The 27,775-nt window shown below is 43.1% G+C and overlaps 1 protein-coding gene and 1 long non-coding RNA gene across 2 annotated transcripts in view; one reads left to right on the plus strand and one right to left on the minus strand.

The window, feature by feature from the left end:
• arhgap20b (Rho GTPase activating protein 20b) overlaps positions 1-4,205 on the minus strand; it is a 46,456-nt gene extending 42,251 nt beyond the window's left edge. Inside the window, exon 1 of the mRNA XM_055942731.1 lies at positions 3,953-4,205. Coding sequence (XP_055798706.1) covers positions 3,953-4,027 — 75 coding nt within the window. The 5' untranslated portion in view covers positions 4,028-4,205. The remainder of the gene's footprint in view (positions 1-3,952) is intronic.
• A 13,924-nt stretch (positions 4,206-18,129) lies between these two features.
• Positions 18,130-20,633, plus strand: LOC129868610 (uncharacterized). Its single transcript, XR_008761782.1, has 2 exons — positions 18,130-18,248; positions 18,612-20,633. It is a non-coding gene; the product is annotated as an uncharacterized LOC129868610 (long non-coding RNA).
• Positions 20,634-27,775: the final 7,142 nt, after the last annotated feature.

The raw sequence follows: 27,775 nt of genomic DNA on the forward strand, positions 1-27,775 counted from the left end.
GCGGCCAGCTCTAGGAAGAGTCCAAACTTCTTTCATTTAAGAATGATGGAGGCCACTGTGTTCTTGAGGAACCTTCAATGCTGCAGAAATTTTTTGGTACCCTTCCCCAGATCTGTGACACAATACTGCCGTCTCGGTGCCCTACGGACAATTCCTTCGACCTCATGTCTTGGTTTTGCTCTGACATGCACTGTCAACTGTGGGACCTTATATAGACAGGTTGGTGCCTTTCCTAGTCATGACCAATCAATTGAATTTACCACAGGTGGACTCCAATCAAGTTGTAGATACATCCCAAGGATGATCAATGGAAACAGGATGCACCTGAGCTCAATTTCGAGTCGCATAATAAAGCATCTGAATACCTATGTAAATAAGTGTGAGAAAAAAATATAAATATTTTCTGAATGCGCTGTATACAGTGCCTTGCAAAAGTATTCATCCCCCTTGGTGTTTTCCTATTTTGTTGCATTACAACCTGTAATTTAAATAGATTTTTACTTGGATTTCAATGTAATGGACATACACAAAATAGTCCAAATTGGTGAAGTGAATTGCAAAAAATAGCTTGTTTCAAAATTATTCTACAAAATAAAAAACGGAAAAGTGGTGGGTGCGTATGTATTCACCCCCTTTGCTATGAAGCCCCTGAATAAGATCTGGTGCAACCAATTACATTCAGAAGTCACAAAATTAGTTCAATAAAGTCCACCTGTGTGCAATCTAAGTGTCACATGATCTCATGATACACTTGTTCTGAAAGGCCCCAGAGTCTGCAACACCACTAAGCAAGGGGCACCACCAAGCAAGCGGCACCATAAAGACCAAGGAGCTCTCCAAACAGGTCAGGGACAAAGTTGTGGAGAAGTACAGATCAGGGTTGGGTTATAAAAAAATATCCGAAAATATGAACATCCCACGGAGCACCATTAAATCCGTTATTAAAAAAATTGAAAGAATATGACACCACAACAAACCTGCCAAGAGAGGGCCGCCCACCAAAACTCACGGTCCAGGCAAAGAGGGCATTAATCAGAGAGGCAACAAAGAGACCAAAGATAACCCTGAAGGAGCTGCAAAGCTCCACAGCAGAGATTGGAGTATCTGTCCATAGGATACTTTAAGCCATAAACTCCACAGAGCTGGGCTTTACGGAAGAATGGACAGGAAAACCCATTGCTGAAAGAAAAAATAAGCCAACACGTTTGGTGTTCGCCAAAAGGCATGTGGGAGACTCCCCAAACATACGGAAGAAGGTACTCTGGTCAGATGAGACTAAAATGTCGCTTTTTGGCCATCAAGGAAAACTCTATGTCTGGCCCAAACCCAACACCTCTCATCACCCCGAGCACACTATCCCCCTACTATACCACTATGGTGGTGGCAGTATCATGCTGTGGGGATGTTTTTCATCGGCAGGGACTGGGAAACTGGTCAGAATTGAAGGAATGATGGATGGTGCAAAATACAGGGAAATTCTTGAGGGGAAACCTGTTTCAGTCTTCCAGAGATGTGAGACTGGGACGGAGGTTCATCTTCCAGCAGGACAATGACCCTAAGCATACTGCTAAAGCAACACTCGAGTGGTTTAAGGGGAAACATTGAAATGTCTTGGAATGGCCTAGTCAAACCCCAGACCTCAATCCAATTGAGAATCTGTGGTATGACTTAAAGATTGCTGTACACCAGCGGAACCCATCCAACTTGAAGGAGCTGGAGCAGTTTTGCCTTGAAGAATGGGCAAATATCCCTATGGCTAGATGTGCCAAGCTTATAGAGACATACCCCAAGAGACATGCAGCTATAATTGCTTCAAAAGGTGGCTCTACAAAGTATTGACTTTGGGGGGGTGAAGAATTATGCACGCTCAAGCTTTCTGTTTTTTTCTTATTATTTCTTGTTTGTTTCACAATTAAACATCTTCAAAGTGATGGGCATGTTATGTAAATCAAATGATACAAACCCCCCCAAAACTAAATTTTAATTCCAGGTTGTCAGGCAACAAAATAGGAAAAATGCCAAGGGGGAGAATACTTTTGCAAGCCACTGTATATACAGTATTGTGTAGGGTGTTGCATACAATTTCAACCTTGGATTTTCAAGCCGAGTGATGAAAAGAGACCACAAACAAACCCATTAACATGTTAAGTGAGAATAATACATTGAGACTGCCATTGTTGATATGATGCTTTCAGAAAGTGTTCACACCCCTTGACTTATTCCACATTTTGTTGTGTTACAGCCTGAATTCAAAATTGATTAAATTGATATTTCTCACCCATCTACACACAATAACCCATAATGACAACGTGATTTTTTGTTGTTGTTGAAATTTTAGCAAATTTATGGAAAATTAAATACAGAATATCTGATTTACATAAGTATTCACACCCGTGAGTCAATACATGTTTGAATCACCTTTGGCAGTGATTACAGCTGTGAGTATTTCTGGGTAAGTCTCTGAGCTTTGCACACATGGATTGTAAAATATTTGCCCATTATTCTTTAAAAAATTCTTCAAGCTCTGTCAAGTTGGTTGTTGATCATTGCTAGACAGCCATTTTCAAGTCTTGCCAAAGATTTTCAATCTGATTTAAGTCAGAACTGTAACTAGGCCACTCAGGAACATTCAATGTCATCTTGGTAACCAACACCAGTGTATATTTGGCCTTGTGTTTTAGGTTATTGTCCTGCTGAAAGGTAAATTTGTCTCCCAGTGTCTGGTGGAAAGCAGACTGAACCAGGTTTTCTTCTAGGACTTTGCCTGTTCTTAGTTCTTTTCAGTTTATTTTTATCCTAAAAAACACTCCATAGTCCTTGCCGATGACAAGCATACCCATAACATCATGCAGACACCACCATGCTTTGCTTGGATGCTTGGATTTTCCCCAAACATAACGCTTTGTATTCAGGACATACATTTATTTCTTTGCCACATTTTTTTGCAGTTTTACTTTAGTGCAAACAGAATGCGTGTTCTGGAATAAAAAATGTGTCATTTAGTTTAGTATTGCGGAGTAACTACAATGTTGTTGATCCATCCTCTGTTTTCTCCTATCACAGCCATTAAACTCTTTCATGGTGAAATCCCTGAGCGGTTTCCTTCTTTTCCGGCAACTGAGTTAGGAAGGACGCCTCTATCTTTGTAGTGACTAGGTGTGGAGGTACACCATCCAAAGTGGAATAGACAATGTCAGCTTTTATTTTTTTACCCATCTACCAATAGCTGACCTTCTTTTCGTAGCATTGGAAAACCTCCCTGGTCTTTGTGGTTGAATCTGTGTTTGAAATTCACTGCTCAACTGAGGGACCTTACAAATAATTTTTATGTGTGGAGTACAGAAATTAGTTAAACACTGTCATTGCACACAGAGTGAGTCCATGCTAATTATTATGTGACTTGTTAAACTGATTTTTACACCTGAATTTATTTAGGCTTGCCATAACAAAGGGCTTGAATACTCATTGACTCAAGACATTTCAGCTTTACATTTTTAATACATTTGTAAACATTTCAAAAAATATAATTCCACTTTCGCATTTTGGGCTATTGTGTGTAGGCTAGTGACACAAAATCTCAATTTAATCAATTTTAAATTCAGGCTGTAATAAAACAAAATGTGTAAAAAGTCAAGGGGTGTGAAGGCACTGTACATCTACATTGCAGGACGTGTTATATAAAAGCCTGATACAGCTTTCAGCTTGGTTTACAGAAATTAATACAAAACATTTATCTACATTCTAAACATTCATCAAGTCTTTGACAAATTACTTTGATGATGTGCGTGCATCCTAACACACACACACACACACACACACACACACACACACACACACACACACACACACACACACACACACACACACACACACACACACACACACACAATGATTTGAGATTGCACAGTACCTAATGTAGAAAGTGAAATAAAATGAAGTAAGAAGAACTTACCTTCTCCTTCTCTGGAATCCTTGATTCATTGCAGTTTACTTTGGAGTAGGAGCCAATGCTTTGTTGAGGGGTCATCTTTTTAAGCCCAGCAGGTCACAAACGCTGTCAGTGTAATGTCCCGGTGCACTTCGATGCTGCCGTTCACTACAGAGGAAAGTTTTTAAAGGTAGCAAAAAATCATTGTCACACTTTGTTGGACAAAAGAATTTGCTTGTACTGAGAGCCCTCTACAGTGGTACCGTAAGAGGCACCCTTTTCCTGCCCTTTCCCAAATCTCACTGCTTTCTGAGCTGGGCCTCCCTCTTTCCTCCTCACTGACTAAATAAGGATATCCCATCCCAGTCTCCTCACACAGTAGCCAGTGTGCAGCCCACTGAGGATGGGGCAGACAGTCGGTCAGGAGGACCTTCTCAGGTTACACTTTATTATCAAGCCTTCACCCAGGGGGCACTAAGGAGGGAGTTGTGGTGAGTTGAGGCTGCACAGTGCTCTCAACCTCTTCCTGTGGTATGACTGAGGTTGGAAAGGATTCAAGTTCCTAATGCAACAGGTACCGCTCATTGTGTTACACTAGTACAGCCCATTAAGGTTGTTTGGCACCTAAACGACGTGTGATTGTACAAACGTTAGACCTACCTTTGACCTTCATCAATGCATCAATTGAAATATAGAAAATATATTGTAGCTTGGTATCCCTTACAGAAAAACCACATGAAAATCACATGATTTCATATTAAATTTCACATGTGAATCCATGTGTTTTTGGAACACTTCACATGTGGTCACCAGAAATTCCAGTGTTTTTTCCTTAAAGGATCAAATAATTTATTCCCAATTTAAGTTTACACTAAAGCCAAAATTAACAGTAAATTCAATTTTAACAACAAACTAAACTTTCCAAGTAAACCTTAGGCAAACTACAGTTACAGCTAATGAAACCTCATGTTTCAGCATGATAATGCACATCCACATGTTGCAAGGACCTGTACACAATTTCTGGAAGTTGAAAATGTCCATGTTCTTCCATGGCCTGCATTCTCACCAGAAGTCACGTATTGAGCATGTTTGGGATGCTCTGGATCGACGTGGACGACAGTGTGTTCCAGTTCCCGCCATTATCCAGCAACTTCGCACAGCCATTGAAGAGGAGTGGGACAACATTTCATCGGCCACAATCAATGGCCTGATCAATTCTGTGCGAAAGAGATGTGTTGCCCTACTTAAAATAAATTAGGCACTAATGAATTTATTTCAATTGACTGATTTCCTTATATGAACTGTAACTCAATAAACCTTTACAATTGTTGCCTGTTGCGCTTGTCACGTGTGCTCCCTCTCTGGCCTCTAGTTCACCAGGCTGCTCATTATGGTGCACACCTGTCACCATCGTTACACGCACCTGCGCGTCTTCAGACTCACCTGGACTTCATCACTTCCCTGATTACCTTCCCTATATATGTCACTCCCTTTGGTTTAGTCATTGTTTCTTTTTAATTTCTGTGTTTCTTGTTTTGGATTATGTTTATTAAAACACTCACTCCCTGAACTTGCTTCCCGACTCTCAGCGCATCAGGGAGTGTTTTGGTGGGAATGTTGTGTCCGGGAGCCGTTACAGGCTTTCATGCCTCAGCCGGATCGCCAGGCTCCCCTGCTACAGCTGGCTTGTCGTGCTTTTATGCCTTCACCAGATCGCCAGGCTCCCCTGCTTCCACCGGCTCATCAGGCTCTCATTCCTCAGCTGGATTGCCAGGCCCCCATGCCTCAGCCGGTCTGTCAGGTTCCCGTGCATCAGCAGGGGTGACCGGTCTGCTCCTGATCCTCGGGATCGTCCCTTTGGTTGCCGTCCTGCGGCTGGAGCCGATACGCGCCGGGGAGGGGGTACCGTCACGTATGCTCTCTCCGGCGCTCTAAGTCGCCATGTGTCAGGTTTTGGCCAGGACTGTTCTGGTTTTGGTCACTAGATGTCCCCATTGCACCTTTTTTGAACCTTTTGTTTTTTCCTTGCTCTAATTATTGTTTGCACCTGTATGTCGTTCCCTTGTTAGTATTTAAACCCTGTGTGTTCCTCAGTTCTTTGCTCAGTGTTTGTATGTTAGCACCCAGCCCCAGCCCAAGCCTTGTTGTGAACATATATTTTCTCTTGTTAGATTTTCCAGAGGTTCTCTGGTTTTGTTCTTGTGTATTTTGGATTAGTCTTTTGAGGTTTGTTTTTTCACTTGCTGTTTTTACCACTTTGTGGATTTTCTTTGTATTTTGGAAGATATCCATTTTTTCCCTTTTGGCTTTATTTTGGACATTGTGGATTTATATTCTTTGCCTGAATATCTTGTTCTTTTATTAAACCCCCATCTTTAGTACTGCTGTGTCTGCCTCATCTTCTGGGTTCTGCCGATTTATTAGTGACTGTTTCTCGCACCGGGTCCTGACACCATGCTCCCGCGTTTCAGCCGGACTCACAGGTTTCCCGTGCCTCAGCAGAGGTGACCGGTCCTTTTGGTCGGCGTCCTGCAGCTCGATCGGGCACGTCGGGGAGGGGGTACTGTCAGTGTGCTCCCTCTCCGGCCTATAGTTCACCAGGCTGCTTGGTATAGCACACACCTGTCACCATCGTTACGTGCACCTGCGTGTCATCAGACTCACCTGGACTCCATCACTTCCCTGATTACCTTCCCTATATATGTCAGTCCCTTTGGTTCCTTCCCCAGGGGTCATTGTTTCTGTTTCATGTCTGTGTGCTGTTAGTGTTTCTTGGTTTGGATGATGTTTTATTTGATTAAAACACTCACTACCTGAACTTGCTTCCCGACTCTCAGCGCATATCGTTACAGCGCTTATATTTTTGTTCAGTGTATATTATATTATTTGCATGAATGTCATGGTGCGGCCAGTTTATTATGTACACCACCCCATTCACTAAAATAGTTTTCTCCTACAGACAGTGAGTCACGTGGCCTTGGCTTGCTATATAAAGCGGGCAGACAGGCATCTAGTTACTGTTCGATTAAACGTTAGATTGACATAAGCGACTTTGATCGTTGGTGCCAGGTGAGCCGATTCCAGTATCTGCCATTATTGTCCATCTGTCTGTGTGGTGCGCACATTTGTCTATCTCTTTGAACACACTGACAGTGTCATTGTGCAAAATAGTATGCAGCATCATCATCAAAAGTTCAACATTCACCTTCTGCTACCATTTCTGTCAAGCCTTCTATGCATACAGTTTGAAGCATACGTTCGATAAATCCAACGTACAGTATGCACCACACCAAACGCAATGCTGCGAGGAAAACACAGCGTTTCATTGAAAATTCATGTAATTCTGGTGTACCAAAATGCAATGTTGCTGTCGGTATGATCGAAGTGTTACACTTCATGTGTAGCCAGTTGATTTGATAAACATTTTGTGTGTTGAAAGAAATTCCTTCCCCAAAACATTCTCAATTAAATGTTAACTGCAAAGTAGGTTTACCTGGCAGAGTAAGTATATCATTTGCACCTATTATTTGTTATTTGCAAACTTTGCTATGAAAGGAGCAGCAATAGTACAGAACCATCAATAGACCGTCTAGATCAGGCCTGGGCAAAGGCCGGCCCTGGGGCTGTATGTGGCCCGCAACCTGATCCAATACGCCCCACAGAATCATGCTCAGATCACATAAAGAATTTGCGATAGTAATGTTTTTCAAAACGTATGTTATTCAAATTAAAAGCCCTATGAATACTCGCCTTTGTGTAATGATTTAACTCCCACCGCTCGTGGGACATTTATTTTGAAGACACGTATAAATAACAACTGCACGAGGACAGACAGTGACTGACAGGCTGACACACATGACACAGTTACAAATAGAAGCTAGCAAGAAATTGCACAAAAATTTGTTTTTCAAAGAAAAGGAAAGCAGACAATGAATGTAGGCTGGACATTGAAATATTTCTTTATTGAGGAATCAGGGAAAGCTGTGTGCTTAGTGTGCAACGAGAGCATCGCTGTCTTGAAAGACTACAACTTGCCCCGACACTTCCAGACAGCATGTAGAGAAATATAGGAATATGTCTTCTAAGCAGAAAGCAAGTGTATCGAAAGAGTTGCTTTCACAGCTGCAAGAGCAGCAAGGACTTTTCACAAAACTGCATTCAGCAAATGAGGGAATAGCGAGAGCTAGCTATGTACTGACCCACAACATTGCTTAACATAACAAGCCATTCGCTGACTCTGCACCAATACTTTGCCCTGACAAGAAAGACCTGTTTGAAAATGTTTCCCTGTCATGACGAACAGTGACACGGCATGTTGAGGACATCGCAGAGAATATGGAACAACAATTGAAAGACAGGTGAAATCCTTTACTTTATTTCTCCTTGGCCCTGGATGAGAGCACGTGACACGGTGCAGATGTCGATATACTTACGAGGCATAACCCCAGACTTTGAAATTACAGAGGCACTTACTTCAGTGCAGTCAATGAAGAGCACAACCACGTGGCAAGATTTATTGGAGGAGGTTAATAAGTGTGTGGCAAAGCTGGGACTGAGTTTTGAAAAGTTATCCAATTTGACCACTGACAGGTGCCCAAACTTGACAGGAAAAAATGTTGGCCTTTTGAAAAGGATCAAGATCAAGTAGCTGAGCTGCACCCAGATCAGAAAATTATTTTCCTGCATTGCATTATTCATCAGGAGGTACACTGAAAATGAGCCATGTTGTGGATACAGTCACTAAAGTGGTCTTCATAGAGCAAAATCTTAAAACCACAGGCAGTTTGTCTCACTGTTGGAAGAGACAGAGTTGGGTCATGCAGATCTGTGAAAGGGCAGTGTGGAGTGCAATAGAGATTTCATCATCTGTGGATCTGTTGGTGCAGTATCCAACAGTGAGACAAATTGGAGCGGGTCTAGGGTTTCTGGGATAATGGTGTTGATGTAAGCCATGACCCACCTTTCAAAGCATTTCATAGCTACATACGTGAGTGCTATGGGTCGGTAGTCATTTAGGAAGGTTACCTTAGTGTTCTTGGGCACAGGGACTATGGTGGTCTGCTTGAAACACTATGCTGGTCTGCTTGAAACATTACAGACTCAGACAGGGAGAGGTTGAAAATGTTAGTGAAGACACTTGCCAGTTGGTCAGCGCATGCTCGGAGTACACGTCCTGGTAATCCGTCTGGCCCAGTGGCCTTGTGACTGTTGACCTGTTTAAAGGTCTTACTCACATCGGCTGCGGAAAGCGTGATCACACAGTCGTCCGGAACAGCTGATGCTCTCATTCTTGTTTCAGTGTTATTTGCCTTGAAGCGAGCATAGAAGTAATTTAGCTCGTCTGGTAGGCTCGTCACTGGGCAGCTCTCAGCTGTGCTTCCCTTTGTAGTCTAATAATAGTTTGCAAGCCCTGCCACATCCGACGAGCGTCGGAGCCGGTGTAGTACGATTCGATCTTAGTCTTGTATTGTCGCTTTGCCTGTTTGATGATTCGTCAAAGGGCATAACGGAATTTCTTATAAGCTTCCGGGTTAGAGTCCCGCTCCTTGAAAGCGGTAGCTCTACCCTTTAGCTCAGTGCGAATGTTGCCTGTAATCCATGGCTTCTGGTTGGGGTATTTATGTACAGTCACAGTGGGACGACGTCCTCGATGCACTTATTGATAAAGCCAGTGACTGATGTGGTGTACTCCAAAAATGCCATCGGAAGAATCCAGGAAGATATTCCAGTCTGTGCTAGCAAAACAGTCCTGTAGTTTAGCATCTGCTTCATCTGACCACTTTTTTATAGAGCGAGTCAGGAGGATAAAATTATGGTCAGATTTGCCAGATGGAGGGCAAGGGAGAGCTTTGTATGTGTCTTTGCGTGTGGAGTAAAGGTGGTCTAGAATTGTTTTCCCTCCGGTTGCACATTTAACATGCTGATAGAAATGAGGTAAAACTGATTTATGTTTCCCTGCATTAAAGACTCCGGCCACTAGGAGCACCACCTCTGGATGAGCGTTTTCCTGTTTGCTTATGGTGGTATACAGCTCATTGAGTGCGGTTTTAGTGCCAGCATCGGTCTGTGGTGGTATGTAGACAGCTACGAAAAAATACAGATAAACTCTCTAGGTAGATGGTGTGGTGAACAGACATTTTCAGTGAGGAAATATAACAAGTCAAGGCACAGATCATCTCTTACTGACTCTCACCTCTCAGCAATCCTGTGCATAGCGACATCAGAAACTATACCTGACTTCACTACTCTAGTCAATGCCCATCAGAAACTTCACTCCTCATACTGATTAAGGAAGTTTAAATGTAATGTTGAGCTCTCTCTCTTTCTTGTGTTTTTCGGCATACCCGCTAACACAAGAGTTCTGTCCGTGGTGCTGAATGCACAGTGTACTTTTCCCTCCGTGTAGTTCATTGCATGTTTAATAATGAAAATACCTACCAAAAGGAGAACATGGATGTGGTTTATTTCTGTGCATGTTAAAAAAGTAAACTAAGTAGCAAATCTGGACGCGATTTACAGTAGACACAGTTGAAGTCCGAAGTTTACATACACTTGGGTTGGAGTCATTAAAACTCGTTTTTCAACCACCCCACACATTTCCTGTTAACAAACTATAGTTTTGGCAAGTCGGTTAGGCTCATCTACTTTTTGCATGACACAAGTCATTTTTCCAATAATTGTTTACAGACAGATTATTTCACTTATAATTCACTGTATCACAATTCCATTAGTTCAGAAGTTTACATACACTAAGTTGACTGTGCCTTTAAAGAGCTTGGAAAATTCCAGAAAATTATATCATGGCTTTAGAAGCTTCTGATAGGCTAATTGACATAATTTGAGTCAATTGAAGGTGTACCTGTGGATGTCTTTCAAGGCCTACCTTCTAACTCAGTACCTCTTTGCTTGACATCATGAGAAAATCAAAAGAAATCAGCCAAGATCTCAGCAAAAGAATTGTAGACCTCCACAAGTCTGGTTCATCGTTGGGAGCAATTTCCAAACGCCTGAAGATACCACGTTCATCTGTACAAACAATAGTAAGCAAGTATAAACATCATGGGACCATGCAGCCGTCATACCGCTCAGGAAGGAGACGTGTTTTGTCTCCTAGAGATGAACGTACTTTGGTGCGAAAAATTGAGGAGTGGAAAAACATTGCCTGGTCCAACAAATCCTTGCTGATGACAGAATCAGGATTTGGCGTACAGTAGCATGAGTCCATGGCCCAATCCTGCCTAGTGGCGGTGTAATGGTGTGGGGAATGTTTTCCTGGCACACATTCGGTCCCTTGATACCAATTGAGCAACGTTTCCATGGCCTGAAGAATTCAGGCTGTTCTGGAGGCAAAGGGGGTCCGACCGGTACTAGATGGGTGTACCTAATAAATTGAGTCTATGTTCATGTCATTGTCACCAATCACCTGCAATCGATTCAATCAACTGCAATCAATTCAATTCAAATGCTAACTAGCTATGCTTACCATAACACAGAGTTACAGTATCTAGTTAGCATGCTAGATAGCCCGACTGCGAACAATACATCCAAAGTAAGTGTTTGCAACAATAGCAGTCGAGTTTCATCTTCGCGACTGTCTTGAACAACAGTCCAAGCAACATATAAGTTATGTTCATGTAATTGTCACCAAGTAATTGCAATACACTCAAACATAATTAGAATTTAGACGCTAACTAGCTAAGCTAACCATAACACAGAGTTACTGTATCTACTTAGGGAGAGGCTATACGGACACGTCTGATGCCCAAATTGATAACATATGTCAGGCAGTTGAGAGTCAAGTGGAGATGAATGGATTTAGTTCAGTCAGTTCTTCCGTCAGTCATCCTGATAAGCCTAGTTTATGCTGGCTAGCGGGCAACAACAGCAGCAATGCGCTAGTTAAAACTTGTAAAAGAAAGTTATGTTTATTTCAATGGGCAAGGGATTAGTAACTTGTACCATTGCATTTTTTTGCCACCAGGCGTGTCCATATAGCCTCTCCCTTCTAGTTATCATGCTGGCTAGCCCGACTGCGACATTCAAAATAATAGTGCTTGCACTAATAACAGCCAAGTTATCTTAGCGACTGTATTAAACAGTCCAAATAACATCTAGGTCTGTTAGAAGAACACAACATTTATTATGAAATTTACAGGCCAGTCATTACGGAATTCTAGTCTCTCAGCCTGTTTAATTGCCTTTGGTGCTCATGTTAGCATTGCTAGCTAGCTAGGTAGCTAAACCTGCTGCATCTGAAATAAAGTGTTTTCAATGATACCAGACAAATACAGCCTCGGCGACTGTCCAAGCAACCATCCAACAACATTGAAGGCCTATTGTAACTAATAAAAAGCATAACATTTACAAGCATTTCAATATGAAAATATAGGCTATTTGGGAAAGGACACAATTGCTGCCGGAGCTGCAACTGGATGGAATCATGGTAGTTTGATCCTTGAACAACAGAAAAATATTGGAGCAAGCTGGCTATAAATATCATAGGTTTAAAAATATACACATGTTATTAGACAAAGACAACCAGAGAAACATATAGCAGGGAGTTGATCAGAAAACTACAGACGGGTTACATAGTTAGCTGTATAGACGGATTATATAGTTAGCTGTAAATTAAATTTCTTGTTAGTCATCTCAGGGATCCTACTTGAAAATGTCACAGAGAAGCAATTTCTGGATTTGCTCATCACTAAGCAGTCAATAGACATGAAATCCTAAAATTACACTAAAATGGTGTAGGACATCACTAAATAATTTATAACAACCCAAATGGTAAAAGTGGATGCGTTGTCCTTTAAGTATTTACTTCAACCAAACAGTCAGTGTTTTAAGAGAGGGAAGTGAATGTTCTGAGGAAGTGTTTTTTCTTTGAGTTGTTAACTGACTGTTCGCACTCACACACCCTGTGAAATGAAGCTGTGAGTTTATTTATGTATCTCTGACACATTAAAACCTACAAATGTTCAGTTGTCATGGATGAAGCTGCTTAAAACGTTGGCCATTCATTTTTGCCATTTTGTAGACACGCCTCAAATAAGGGAATTATATAAGTTAAAAAGCAGGCAACTGAAAGATACTACAGTGGAAGCTGTTAACCTGTGCCTGACTACACATTAATTTTGACAGTTGTATGATTGCGGAATCATTAATTTAAAAAAATCACCAGGATAATAAGCAGGGTAATTCTGTAGCTATTGTGGCCTTCTATGGTTCAATATACAGTGCATTCGGAAAGTAATTTTCACATTTTGTTACGTTACACCTTTATTCTAAAATCGATTTAGAAAATACACACAATACCCCATAATTACAAAGTAAAAACAGGTTTAGACTTTTTTGCAAATGTATTAAAAATAAAATCTGAAATATTACATTTACATAAGTATTCAGGGGGCTCCCGAGTGGCGCAGAGGTCTTAGGCACTGCATCGCAGTGCTAGAGGTGCCACTGCAGACACCCTGGTTTGAATCCAGGCTGTATCACAACCGGCTGTGATTGGGAGTCCCATAGGGCGGCGCACAATTGGCCCAAAATCGTACGGATTTGGCCAGTGTAGGCCGTCATTGTAAATGAGAATTTGTTCTTAACTGACTTGCCTAGTTAAATAAAGGTTAAATATAAAATTCAGACCCTTTAGTCAATGGTGGTCACACCAGTTACTGACTGGTTTTCTGAACCACGCCACTAAAGGTATCCGTGACCAACAAATGCATATCTGTATTCCCAGTCATGTGAAATCCATAGATTAGGGCCTATTGAATGTATTTCAATTGACTGACTTCCTTATATGAACTGTAACTCAATAAAATCTTAAAAAATGTTTCATGTTGTGCTTATATTTTTGTTCAGTGTATATTATATTATTTGCATGAATGTCATTGTTATGTTCCTGACCGGTTTTCTGTTATTTTGTATGTGTTTGACGGTCAGGGCGTGAATTTGGGTGGGTAGTCTATGTTGTGTGTTTCTATGTTTGTTAAGGGTGACCTGATATGGCTCTCAATTAGAGGCAGGTGGTTTTCATTTCCTCTGATTGAGAGCCATATTAAGGTAGGTGTTTTCACACTGTTTGTGGTGGGTGGTTGTCTCCTGTGTCTGTGTTATGTTACGCCACATGGGACTGTTTCGGTTTTGTTTGTTTGTTTGTTCGGTTTATGTAGTCTGTTCCTGTTTTCATGCGTTCTTCGTTATATGTAAGTTCTTATGTTCAGGTGCGTCTACGTCGCTTGTTGCTTTGTAGTTAATCAAGTAGAGTTCGCTTTGTGTCTTGTTTAAATAAATAATATGTCATCACACAACGCTGCATTTTGGTTCAATCCCTGCTCCTCCTCTTCGGATGAAGAGGAGGAGGAAAGCCGTTACAGAACCACCCACCAGAATACGATCAAGCAGCGTGAGAGGAACCAACCACAGTGGCAAAGAAACCAGTACTCGTCGACATGGGAGGATGTTTTGGACGGCAAGGGTTGCTACACATGGGAGGAGATCCGAGCTGGAAGAGATCGCCTCCCATGGGAACAGCTGGAGGCGAATTAGGAGAGCAGAGGCAGCCGGAGAGAGGAACCGGAGTTATGTAGGTACACGGCTAGCACGGAAGCCCTTGAAGAAACCCCAAAAATTTCTTGGGGGGGGGGGGGCTAAGAGGTAGTGGGCCAAGGGCAGGTAGGAGACCTGCGCCCACTTCCCAGGCTAACCGTGGAGAGCGGGAGTACGGGCAGACACCGTGTTACACAGTAGAGCGCACGGTGTCTCCTGTACGTGTTCATAGCCCAGTGCGGGTTATTCCACCTCCCCGCACTGGTAGGGCTAGATTGAGTATTGAGCCGGATGTCATGAAGCCGGCCCTACATATCTGGCCACCAGTACGTCTCCTCTGGCCGGCTTACATGGCACCAGCCTTACGCATGGTGTCCCCGGTTCGCCTACATAGCCCGGTGCGGGTTATTCCACCTCCCCGCACTGGTCGGGCTACGGGGAGTATTCAACCAGGTAAGGTTGGGCAGGCTCAATGCTCAAGGGAGCCAGTACGCCTACACGGTCCTGTATTTCCGGCGCGGTCCGGTACCTCCCCACCCCAGCCCAGTATCACCAGTGCCTACACCACGCACCAGGCTTCCAGTGCGTTTCCAGAGCCCTGTTCCTCCTCCACGCACTCTCCCTATGGTGCGTGTCTCCAGCCCAGTGCCTCCAGTTCCGGCACCACGCACTAAGCCACCTGTGCGTCTCCAGAGCCCTGTACGCACTGTTCCTTCTCCCCGCACTCGCCCTGAGGTGCGTGCCCTCAGCCCGGTACCTCCAGTTCCGGTACCACGCACCAGGCCTACAGTGCGTCTCAGCCAGCCAGAGTCTGCCGTCTGCCCAGCGGCGCCTGAACTGTCCGTCTGCCCAACGCCGTCTGAACTGTCCGTCTGCCAAGCGCCGCATGAACTTCCCGTCTGTATTGAGCCTTCAAAGCCGCCCGTCGGTACTGAGCCTTCAAAGCCGCCCGTCTGCCATGAGCCTGCAAAGCCGCCCGTCTGCCATGAGCCTACAGAGCCGTCCGCCAGACAGGAGCCGCTAGAGCCTTCCGCCAGACAGAAGCCGCTAGAGCCTTCTGCCCGACAGGAGCCGTCAGAGCCTTCCGCCAGACAGGAGCAGCCAGAGCCTTCCGCCAGACAGGAGCAGCCAGAGCCTTCCGCCAGACAGGATCAGCCAGAGCCTTCCGCCAGACAGGATCAGCCAGAGCCTTCCGCCAGACAGGATCAGCCAGAGCCTTCAGCGAGCCATGACCAGCCAGAGCCGTCAGCGAGCCATGACCAGCCAGAGCCGTCAGCGAGCCATGACCAGCCAGAGCCGTCAGCGAGCCATGACCAGCCAGAGCCGTCAGCAAGCCATGACCAGCCAGAGCCGTCAGCGAGCCATGACCAGCCAGAGCCGTCAGCGAGCCATGAGCGTCCAGAGCCGTCAGCCAGCCATGAGCGTCCAGAGCCGTCAGCCAGCCATGAGCGTCCAGAGCCGTCAGCCAGTCATGAGCTGCCCCTCAGCCCAGAGCGGCCATTTATCCAGAACTGCCCCTCAGTCCAGAGCTGTCTCTCTGTCCGGAGCTGTCCTTCAGTCCGGAGTTGCCCCTCTATCCTGAGCTACCTCTCTATCCTGACCTACCTCTCTGTCCTGAGCTATATCTCTGTCCTGAGCTACCTTATCCCGGTGCTGCCCCTTGTCGCGGTGCTGCCCCTTATATTAAGGTTACCATGTAAATTAAGTGGGTGTAAAATGAGGGTGGTCATTCTAAGGGGGAGACGTAAGCTGGGATTGACTATGGTGGGGTTGGGACCTCGCCCAGAGCCTGAGCCACCACCGTGGTCAGACACCCACCCAGACCCTCCCCTAGACTTTGTGCTGGTGCGCCCGGAGTTCGCACCTTAAGGGGGGGGGGTTATGTCACGTTCCTGACCGGTTTTCTGTTATTTTGTATGTGTTTGACGGTCAGGGCGTGAATTTGGGTGGGTAGTCTATGTTGTGTGTTTCTATGTTTGTTAAGGGTGACCTGATATGGCTCTCAATTAGAGGCAGGTGGTTTTCATTTCCTCTGATTGAGAGCCATATTAAGGTAGGTGTTTTCACACTGTTTGTGGTGGGTGGTTGTCTCCTGTGTCTGTGTTATGTTACGCCACATGGGACTGTTTCGGTTTTGTTCGTTTGTTCGGTTTATGTAGTCTGTTCCTGTTTTCATGCGTTCTTCGTTATATGTAAGTTCTTATGTTCAGGTGCGTCTACGTCGTTTGTTGTTTTGTAGTTAATCAAGTAGAGTTCGTTTTGTGTCTTGTTTAAATAAATAATGTCATCACACAACGCTGCATTTTGGTTCAATCCCTGCTCCTCCTCTTCGGATGAAGAGGAGGAGGAAAGCCGTTACAGTCATGGTGCGGCCAGTTCCTTATGTACACCACCCCATTCACTCCTACAGACAGCGAGTCACGTGGCCGTGGCTTGCTATACGGTATACTCTACACAAATAATATAAAACGCAACATGCAACATATGCAACGATTTCTTCCCATGACTGGGCAGGGGCGCAGCCATGGGTGAGCTTTGGAGGGCAGGCTCACCCACTTGGGAGCCAGGCCCAGGCCCAGCCGATCAGAATCTGTTTTTCCGTGCAAAAGGCCTTTATTACAGAGACATACTCCTCAGTTTCATTAGCTGTGTGGGTGGCTTGTCTCAGATGATCCCACAGGTGAAGAAGCCAGATGTGGAGGTCCTGGGCTGCCGTGGTTACATGTGGTGAGGCCGGTTGGACGTACTGCCAAATTCTCTAAAAACACGTTGGAGGCAGCTTATGGTAGAGAAATTAACATTACTGCAGTTAGCATGCCAATTGCACGCTCCCTCAAAACTCGAGACATCTGTGGCATTGTGTTGTGTGGCAAAACTCCACATTTTAGAGTGGCCTTTTATTGTCCCCAGCACAAGGTGCACCTGTGTAATGATCACACTGTTCAATCAACTTCTTGATATGCCACACCTGTCAGGTGGAGGAATTATCTTGGCAAAGGAGAAATGCTCACTAACGGGGATGTAAACAAATTTGTGCACACAATTTGAGAGAAATAAACTTCTTGAACATATGGAGCATTTCTGGATCTTTTATTTCAGCTCATGAAACATGGGACCAACACTTTACATGTTGTGTTCATATTTGTGTTTAGTATAATTAAGTACCAAGAAAATTACTTGTGTTGTTGAATCTGACATGTTCACACAAACACGACCCACACTCTATCACCAGGGTATTGAGTCCCTGTAATGTTATTGCATTGCATTGAAAAATAGTACTTCAATGACTGCAAACGAATAAGCAATCTATTGTTTGTCACAATAGCTGTGGACTGAACAGTGAACACAGGGGAATGAAAAACATAAACAGTGTGCTTTTACTTTCATCAAGAGATAAAATTCGCTTTCCACGCCATATGCATGGATCTCTGAAACTGAATTGACAAAGTGACTGAAATAATGGAATACTTTGTCAAACTATGCAATTGACCTTAACTAAATTTCAAACTGCCAACTGAAGCGTTTCACAACCATGACATGTTGTCACTTTGGTTTCAGATATTTCCTGCTAGCTAGCCTTGACGCTATCTTCCTCATTTTAGCTTCCTCTTTGTGTCAAGGCTTAGTTATTAACGATCAGACGTGTTGTCAGATGCGCAGTATCATCAGCGTCTCTGTCCCTGTTTGGTCAAAGGAGAGAACTCGACGAAGGATTCATTGGGGCATACACTAAACATCCACCTTTTCAACTAGAGGTCCGGTCACAAAGGTATGACATCATATTGTTTCATGGTTTTATTGATAATTCAGTCAATTGACATAACAAATCTGTACAACTTTGGAATAGATTATACAGTATAATGTATTAATATTTCCAAATGTAATGGCTCTTTGGCTATTGTTTGTATTGGATTTGTGGTTTCACAAAAAATATCAATGGAACTGTTATCTACCCTAAACAAACATTTGATAGTGGGAGGTCCTGGATACTCCACTGGTTACAGTAAAGTACAACAAAACAAAAAAAGGTAATCAGGACAAAACATCACCTGGAGCTAAGAGATAAATGTTTGGTCAGGGAATATTTTAATGTTTAAACATTACACAAATGTCCATTATTTCCTTACTACAGGCTCCTCGTCTGCAACTGTGAGAGAAGGCCCCCCACTTAGTGTATTTGACAAGCTGAGTTGGACACTCAGTATGACAGGGTGTCAGTTTGTCAAATACCCCAAGTGAGGGGTCACTTGTCTGCTGAGCATCTCCCACCAGACTGACTTCAAAGAAGATCACTTCATAAACCTTCAAGTGACTTTCACTGTTACCCCGTTAGACTTTCTCAGGCAAAACATTTGATTGTGTGAAAATGTACTGTGATAGTGTACATGATCCTGCACTGTCACTAATGTCTCATGTATTCGTGTAAGTTTGTATGATGACACTTGGTACACTGTGTAACAAATGTGTGTCCCTGTATTAAATACTGCATAAGTACTGGGTAAACTTGAGGTCCCTAGCATATGTAAAGACGATGTGTATAGACAAATACATAGAAATGGAATAGAGATTGCATTTCTATAGGTAACGTTTCATCAGGTTTCTAAGCACTTTTTGTATGCCTAAATTAAGTACATAAGGGTGACTGACCCACTACCGATGTCAAGTAATCACTGGGTGACAGACTGGCACGGTGAGCGATGGCACATTGCTCTACAATGCTCAGCACAAATTGGTTATCATGGAAGAAATTAAAGGAGAGTTTCTTCTAATATGAAACAAAAGGTTGCTTTCAATTAAGGGAGATATAGAGCAGTTGGAGATATATCACGTATTTATAGGGCGGCAGGTATCCTAGAGATTAGAGCCTTAGACCTTAGCCAACGAGGTGAAAAATCTGTCGACGTGCCCTTGAGCAAGGCACTTAACCCTAAATGCTCCAGGGCTGCTTTTGATAATGGCAGACCTTGGCTGTGACCACACTCTAAGGGTGTTTCAGGGAGAGATGGTATATGCACATTTACAATTCACACATGCATATTAACGTGTGAAATTAATGTGTGAAATAGGACAAATATAAGCACACACCAAATTTATATTTAATTTGCAATCTATGCTTTTACAATGCCTATTATTATTATGTTCAATAACCTGCCTTTGGATACTTCTGTAAAATACCACCCTTTATCTGTCAGACCCACATGCCTTCCTGTGCTCACAAAGCCACATGCGCTTGAGTAAGAGCGGATGTCTGTACTGTCTTGTGATTAGATAGCAGTGTTTGACTCATATACTGCATAGCAACGGCAGTCAATAAATATGGATCGATTGACTGATTTATTTTGAAAGAAATAACACATTAAAGCAAAATTTACTTGTTTCCAACGTGGTCCCAGATGGAATATACAAAATGCAGATAAAACACATAAAACAACAGTAATCCCAACAGTACATGGAGCTATCTATCACCCATCATTATCATTTGTCATCAACACTGAATATCATTGTAATCTACGGACATGGTACCAAAACAACCCAGTATCACTACACTATACACTGAGTGTACAAAACATTATGACTACCTGCTCTTTCTATGACAGACTGACCAAGTGAATCCAGGTGAATGCTATGATCCCCTATTGATGTGAATTTTTACATCCACTTCAATCAGCTTGACGAAGGATTTTTAAGCCTTGAGACAATTGAGACTTGGATTGTGTATGTGTGCCATTCATAGGGTGAATGGGCAAGAAAAATGTAAGTGCCTTTGAGCAGGGTATGGTAGTAGATTCCAGGCTCACCGGATTGTGTCAAGAACTGTAATGCTGCTGGGTTTTTCACACCCAACAGTTTCCCATGTGCATCAAGAATGGCCCACCACCCAAAGGACATCAAGCCAACTTGTGGAATGCTTTCAACACCTTGTAAAGTCCATTCCCCGACTAATTGAGGCTGTTCTGAGGACTCCTGTGTGAACTAGGGCTTTACTACTCCTGTATGAGGACAAAAAATGTAACAAAACCAAATATGGGACTGAGTCACAAAATTCAACAACCAAGACCTTACTCATTATAGCTTATTCAGTCATTATCATAATTTCACTTTAATGGGAATAGTGTTGCTTGCCACATTGTGATAAAGAAGCAGATGCATTCTGTCACATGTTTGTTTATTATTAATTTGTCAGTTGCAGATTTAGTGATTACTCTACTCAACACTCCTTTTATTCTGGTAAATTACCTCAGCTAAATAGAACATGTCACAGATATGGGCTATACCTGTGTATGACTGTTAGTTGTTTTTAAGTGCATCATTTCTGTACAGTCTTTAAAGCCACAGTCTGTATTTTTCTGTAATTATAAATAATGAAATATATTTAGATTTTGCAGAGTTGGCTTTGACCTATAAAGACCTTATTAAGATTAGTAACCTACAACTGTCTTACCCTACCAAAATACCAAGGACCTAGAACCTCAACTTGTTCATATTTTTGTTGTCACTGGAGAATTTCTTCACACATATAGCATCAAGAAGTCCCTGTTACAGCTCTCAATTTGAGTCCCTGTTACAGCTCTCACTCTCTACTGTTACACTGGTGGCAGAGTTGGGATTTGTCCCGTCTTTCTCAGGCATCAGGGAAGTGTTCTCTGGTTCAAAGGTTGGGTTTTGTGCTTGAGGACTCTTCTCCAGAGAGGGGGAATACTGTAACAGGTGTACAGTATTTGAATGTTGTACTGCCTCACAGAGGTCCAGGTTTTTGTGGTAGACTGCAGACTGTTAGGCACTCATCTCTGCACCATAGGGGATACAGTTCAGTCCCCCTTACAGCTTTCACTCTCTCCTGTTAAACTCTATCACCACTTGTATCTTTTTCATAGAGGTGATGAATTAGTCTTTGATTAAATGCAAATCAACTGCATAATGATCAGCATGACATCTGTGCCCTGGGGGTGTACGGCTACTGTGGCCAGATTATCTAATTGACTTATTATAAAAATTTGTCTGTGCACTGTTGATTATGCACGTTTGAACAATTTTTTCATCGGATGATCATCCAAATTGGCATAATTGTAAGTGTTGGCTACCCCTTGTTTTATATACACTGCTCAAAAAAATAAAGGGAACACTTAAACAACACAATGTAACTCCAAGTCAATCACACTTCTGTGAAATCAAACTGTCCACTTAGGAAGCAACACTGATTGACAATACATTTCACATGCTGTTGTGCAAATGGAATAGACAAAAGGTGGAAATTATAGGCAATTAGCAAGACACCCCCCAAAACAGGAGTGATTCTGCAGGTGGTGACCACAGACCACTTCTCAGTTCCTATGCTTCCTGGCTGATGTTTTGGTCACTTTTGAATGCTGGCGGTGCTCTCACTCTAGTGGTAGCATGAGACGGAGTCTACAACCCACACAAGTGGCTCAGGTAGTGCAGTTCATCCAGGATGGCACATCAATGCGAACTGTGGCAAAAAGGTTTGCTGTGTCTGTCAGCGTAGTGTCCAGAGCATGCAGGCGCTACCAGGAGACAGGCCAGTACATCAGGAGACGTGGAGGAGGCCGTAGGAGGGCAACAACCCAGCAGCAGGACCGCTACCTCCGCCTTTGTGCAAGGAGGTGCACTGCCAGCGCCCTGCAAAATGACCTCCAGCAGGCCACAAATGTGCATGTGTCTGCTCAAATGGTCAGAAACAGACTCCATGAGGGTGGTATGAGGGCCCGACGTCCACAGGTGGGGGTTGTGTTTACAGCCCAACACCGTGCAGGACGTTTGGCATTTGCCAGAGAACACTAAGATTGGCAAATTCGCCACTGGCGCCCTGTGCTCTTCACAGATGAAAGCAGGTTCACACTGAGCACATGAGCACATGTGACAGACGTGACAGAGTCTGGAGACGCCGTGGAGAACGTTCTGCTGCCTGCAACATCCTCCAGCATGACCGGTTTGGCGATGGGTCAGTCATGGTGTGGGGTGGCATTTCTTTGTGGGGCCGCACAGCCCTCCATGTGCTCGCCAGAGGTAGCCTGACTGCCTTTAGGTACCGAGATGAGATCCACAGACCCCTTGTGAGACCATATGCTGACACATGCACATTTGTGGCCTGCTGGAGGTCATTTTGCAGGGCTCTGGCAGTGCACCTCCTTGCACTAAGGCGGAGGTAGCGGTCCTGCTGCTGGGTTGTTGCCCTCCTACGGCCTCCTCCACGTCTCCTGATGTACTGGCCTATCTCCTGGTAGCGCCTGCATGCTCTGGACACTACGCTGACAGACACAGCAAACCTTTTTGCCACAGTTCGCATTGATGTGCCATCCTGGATGAACTGCACTACCTGAGCCACTTGTGTGGGTTGTAGACTCCGTCTCATGCTACCACTAGAGTGAGAGCACCGCCAGCATTCAAAAGTGACCAAAACATCAGCCAGGAAGCATAGGAACTGAGAAGTGGTCTGTGGTCACCACCTGCAGAATCACTCCTGTTTTGGGGGGTGTCTTGCTAATTGCCTATAATTTCCACCTTTTGTCTATTCCATTTGCACAACAGCATGTGAAATTTATTGTCAATCAGTGTTGCTTCCTAAGTGGACAGTTTGATTTCACAGAAGTGTGATTGACTTGGAGTTACATTGTGTTGTTTAAGTGTTCCCTTTATTTTTTTGAGCAGTGTATTTATAAGGAAGTGTTTACTTTATGAAAACTCGGATTGTTTTGTATTACTGTAACATATGTTCTGTTTTTCAGGCCAGATTTGTGAAAAGCACATGGGTCTTTGGGAAGACCATATGTCATGTCAGCCGATTCATGCAGTACTGCTCTGTCCATTTGTCAATGCTGTCCCTAGTGTCATTTGCCCTAGACAGACATCAAGTAACTAACTTACTGTACATGCTTACTTTCTTCCTTTACAAAAGATCCACATGGAAAATCACTACCATGTCGGTAGATTACAATGATATTCAGTGTTGATGACAAATGATAATGATGGGTGATAGCTCCATGTACTGTAGGGATTACAATGTGTTTTTGTAACACTTCACATGATAATATTTCACATGTGGATTTTGTGATCACAACCTTTCCCGTGTTAATTCAAATTTTCATGTGAATATCTTTCACGACATTTCACACGTGATGCCCTGCAAACAAAAATTAGACATTAGGATACACACAGTGTTTTTTCAACTTGCATATTTGATACACATTGTGTATGTTTATTTATACAGTAATTATTATTCAGCATGTCCTCACCTACCAAAATCAACTATTGTGTACTTTAGCAGGGCTTCCCTTCCTCCTGGGATTTGAACTCACAACGGCATTCCGATCTTGCTGCTTCGCCACCATGTCTTTTTCGATGACCGATTTCACCTGTATTCCTACACTATGGACTTCAAAGTAGATGTCAGCTTTGTTAAAAACACACTCAAAACAAACGATTATATCATACTGATTCAGAAGTACCATTAAACCAAAAGAATAGGCCCAACCAACATTAGGCAACTATACTGAAAACCCTAACATTTCTGAAATAACTAAATGAAATCCATGAGAGAAAAGTCATAACAACAAAAATAGCAGTGCAGATGGCACTCTTTCTGCTAAGTGCAGTGATGTATTATACGTTATAAATGTGTGGAGGAATGCTATAGACTATGTGGCGCAGCAGAAAGAGCAGTATACCATAAATCCAGAAGAGTTCAAAACCCAGGTGGGGCTGTTTTAAAATGTTGGTACTAAGTGATCATATTGATTAAAGTTTTGTACACTATTTTAGCTGAAAAGCATACAAATTACTTTAAAATCCCCATACCATTTCATTCCCTCACAAAAAACACTTTAAAATCGCATTTTCACAGGTGAAATTGATTTCAATGATATAATGAGTGATAATGAGTGGAATGAGTGGAAAACAGTATATAAACTCAGCAAATAAAGAAACGTCGTCTCACTGTCAACTGCGTTTATTTTCAGGAAACTGAACATGTGTAAATATTTGTATGAACATAACAAGATTCAACAACTGAGACATAAACTGAACAGTTCCACAGACATGTGACTAACAAAGGGAATAATGTGTCCCTGAACAAAGGGGAGGGTCAAATTCAAAAGTAACAGTCCGTATCTGGTGTGGCCACCAGCTGCGTTAAGTACTGCTGTGCATCTCCTCCTCATGGACTGCACCAGATTTGCCAATTCTTGCTTTGAGATGTTACCCCACTCTTCCACCAAGGCACCTGCAAGTTCCCGGACATTTCTGGGGGGAATGGCCCTAGCCCTCACCCTCCGATTCAACAGGTCCCAGACGTGCTCAAAGGTAATTGAGTTCCCGGATCTTCGCTGGCCATGGCAGAACACTGACATTCCTGTCTTGCAGGAAATCACGCACAGAACGAGCAGTATGGCTGGTGCCATTGTCATGCTGGAGGGTCATGTCAGGATGAGCCTGCAGAAAGGGTAGCACATGAGGGAGGAGGATGTCTTCCCTGTAACGCACAGCGTTGCGATTGCCTGCAATGACAACAAGCTCAGTCCAATGATGCTGTGACACACCGCCTCAGACCGTGACGGACCCTCCACCTCCAAATCTATCCCGCTCCAGGCCTCGGTGTAACGCTCATTCCTTCGACGATAAACGCGAATTTGACCATCACCCCTGGTCAGACAAAACCGTGACTCGTCGGTGAAAAACACTTTTTGCCAGTCCTGTCTGGTCCAGCGACGGTGGGTTTGTGCCCATAGGCGACGTTGTTGCCGGTGATGTCTGGTGAGGACCTGCCTTACAACAGGCCTACAAGCCCTCAGTCCAGCCTCTCTCAGCCTATTGTGGACAGTCTGAGCACTGATGGAGGGATTGTGCATTCCTGGTGTAACTCGGGCAGTTGTTGTTGCCATCCTGTACCTGTCCCGCAGGTGTGATGTTCGGATGTACCGATCCTGTGCAGGTGTTGTTACACGTGTTCTGCCATTGCGAGGACGATCAGCTGTTTGTCCTGTCTCCCTGTAGTGCTGTCTTAGACGTCTCACAGTACGGACATTGCAATTTATTAGTCACTTCACCCCCACCTACATGTACAGATTACCTCAACTAGCCTGTACCCCGGCACACTGACTCGGTACCGGTGCCCCCTGTATATAGCCTCATTATTGTTATTCTTATTGTGTTACTTTTTATTATTGCTTTTTATTTTAGCCTACTTGGTAAATATTTTCTTCTTCTTGAACTGCACTGTTGGTTAAGGGCTTGTAGTAAGCATTTCACGGTGAAGTCGACACTTGTATTCGGCGCATGTGACAAAGAAAGTTGGATTTGATTCATGTAGTTTGAGAAGTTTGATTAAGTGATAGTTAACTGCATTGTTAAAAAATGACAATTATATCAAAGTGCAATGAATATTGCATTTTGAAAAGCAGCTACTTAGCTTGAATATGTATCCAAATTGAAAGTGTGATTTGGTGCAGTGAACAAGTGACTTTGTAAATTTGTTTGTTCACGCTTAGAAAAAAGGGTTCTTCGGCTGTCCCCATAGGAACACCCTTTTTGGGTTCCAGATGGAACTAAAAGGGTTCGACATGGAACCAGAAAGGGTTCTTCAAAGGGACATCCGAATAACCATTTTACCTCCGAATGACCCTAGATAGCACCTTTTTTTCTAAGAGTGTTGTACTCAATTGAAAATGTGCTTAGAGTTTTGAAACATGAGACATATTGATGACTTTTGTGCTTAGATTTGTGAAAATGTACCACATACTTGCACCAAATGGCACAAAATTGATTGAGAAAAAAAACTGTAATATCTTTTCACCTCACATGTCAATTGTAAATAATTGATAAATACTTTCTGTGCATTTACAATTTTCTATGGTCTGTGGTTCATTCATTTTAACATCATCACATACCACATCATGTCTCGATGTACTCAATTACTACATTGTAGGCGTACATTGTTTTTCTGATTGGTGATGAAAGGTCTAGGCCTACATGCACAAAACTACCTGACCAGCCTATGTAGGCACAATACAGTAATAGCGTATATTTTATGAAGTGGTTTGTAATGATGGTAAAAGGAATGAATCCTGCCAAAAAGTGCTTATTTCCCATGTTATTTGATCAATAACAATATTTTCTTTGATGTGGATAGTAATTACTATTTGGATTGTTATCAAGTGAATGGAAAGAATCTGATTTTATGGATTTTTGGGGGGCAGAATGTGAATGTATTTGCAGTTTTGAAAAGGCAACTACATTTTGAAAATGGATTTACTGTTTGCATTACACTGTTTAAAACATATACATTGTTCCAAGAATTTTTTTTCAAGCAGCTGAGAAAAACTAATCTTACTCATGCCACCTGGTGCATAATATTGTGAACTACCTCACATTTGACTTTATCATATTTTTACCATGGTAGGGACCTTATTAAATCATACTCCAGTCTCCTTTCACCTCATGTATTTACCTAACAAAAGGCACATCACAATAGATGGTGTAGGTATGACATGGCACAAGTGTGGGGGGTGGACCTTTGCTCTTTTGTCCTCTTGTTCCCGCAAATAAGGGCGAAGGCCCATTTATTTTTATTTAACTAGGCAAGCCAGTTAAGAACAAATTCTTATTTACAATGACAGCCAAACCCTAACCCGGACAATAATGGGCCAATTGTGAACCGCCCTATGGGACTCCCAATCACAGCCGGTTGTGATACAGCCTGGAATCAAATCAGGGTCTGCAGTGACACTTCTAGCACTGAGATGCAGTGACTTAGACCACTGCGCCACTGGAGAGCCAATGACATTTGACCAACTCTTTTAATGGCACTATCCATGAGATGTGCAGTTGTCTAAAAAACACCATTTTGCTTCCAATGAATTTTTTTTACCCTTAAATGTGTGTACATTACTGTATTTATACTTGAGATATTGGTTTTCAACAGCAAAAGGTTCCAACTCCAAAAATAGCTGGAGTGCGTCTTTCGGACCTCTTGGCGTAACGGTTAAGGTGTTAGCTTGACAGTCAGTGGACCCAGTCAGTACACGCGAAGGACTTGGTATAGAAAAGCTTGGGGCACATTCTCCCAAAAGAAGAGTAGTGACCTTAACGCAACCTCATCAAGAGGTTCGGACCTCTTGGTGTAATGGTAAGGTGTTGTCTTGACAGTCGGGTTAGCCCCAAAATGTGCTACAATGTTATGAGTTAAAGAGACAGAATCATTTTAATATTTTCATTGGAGCACCAACTAGAAATGTCATATCACAAGTTAAGACAGCCTTATTTTTTATCATATAGCATGTTTCT

This window comes from Salvelinus fontinalis, chromosome 13 (assembly GCF_029448725.1).
Source record: "Salvelinus fontinalis isolate EN_2023a chromosome 13, ASM2944872v1, whole genome shotgun sequence".
NCBI classification, from domain to species: Eukaryota; Metazoa; Chordata; class Actinopteri; order Salmoniformes; family Salmonidae; genus Salvelinus; species Salvelinus fontinalis.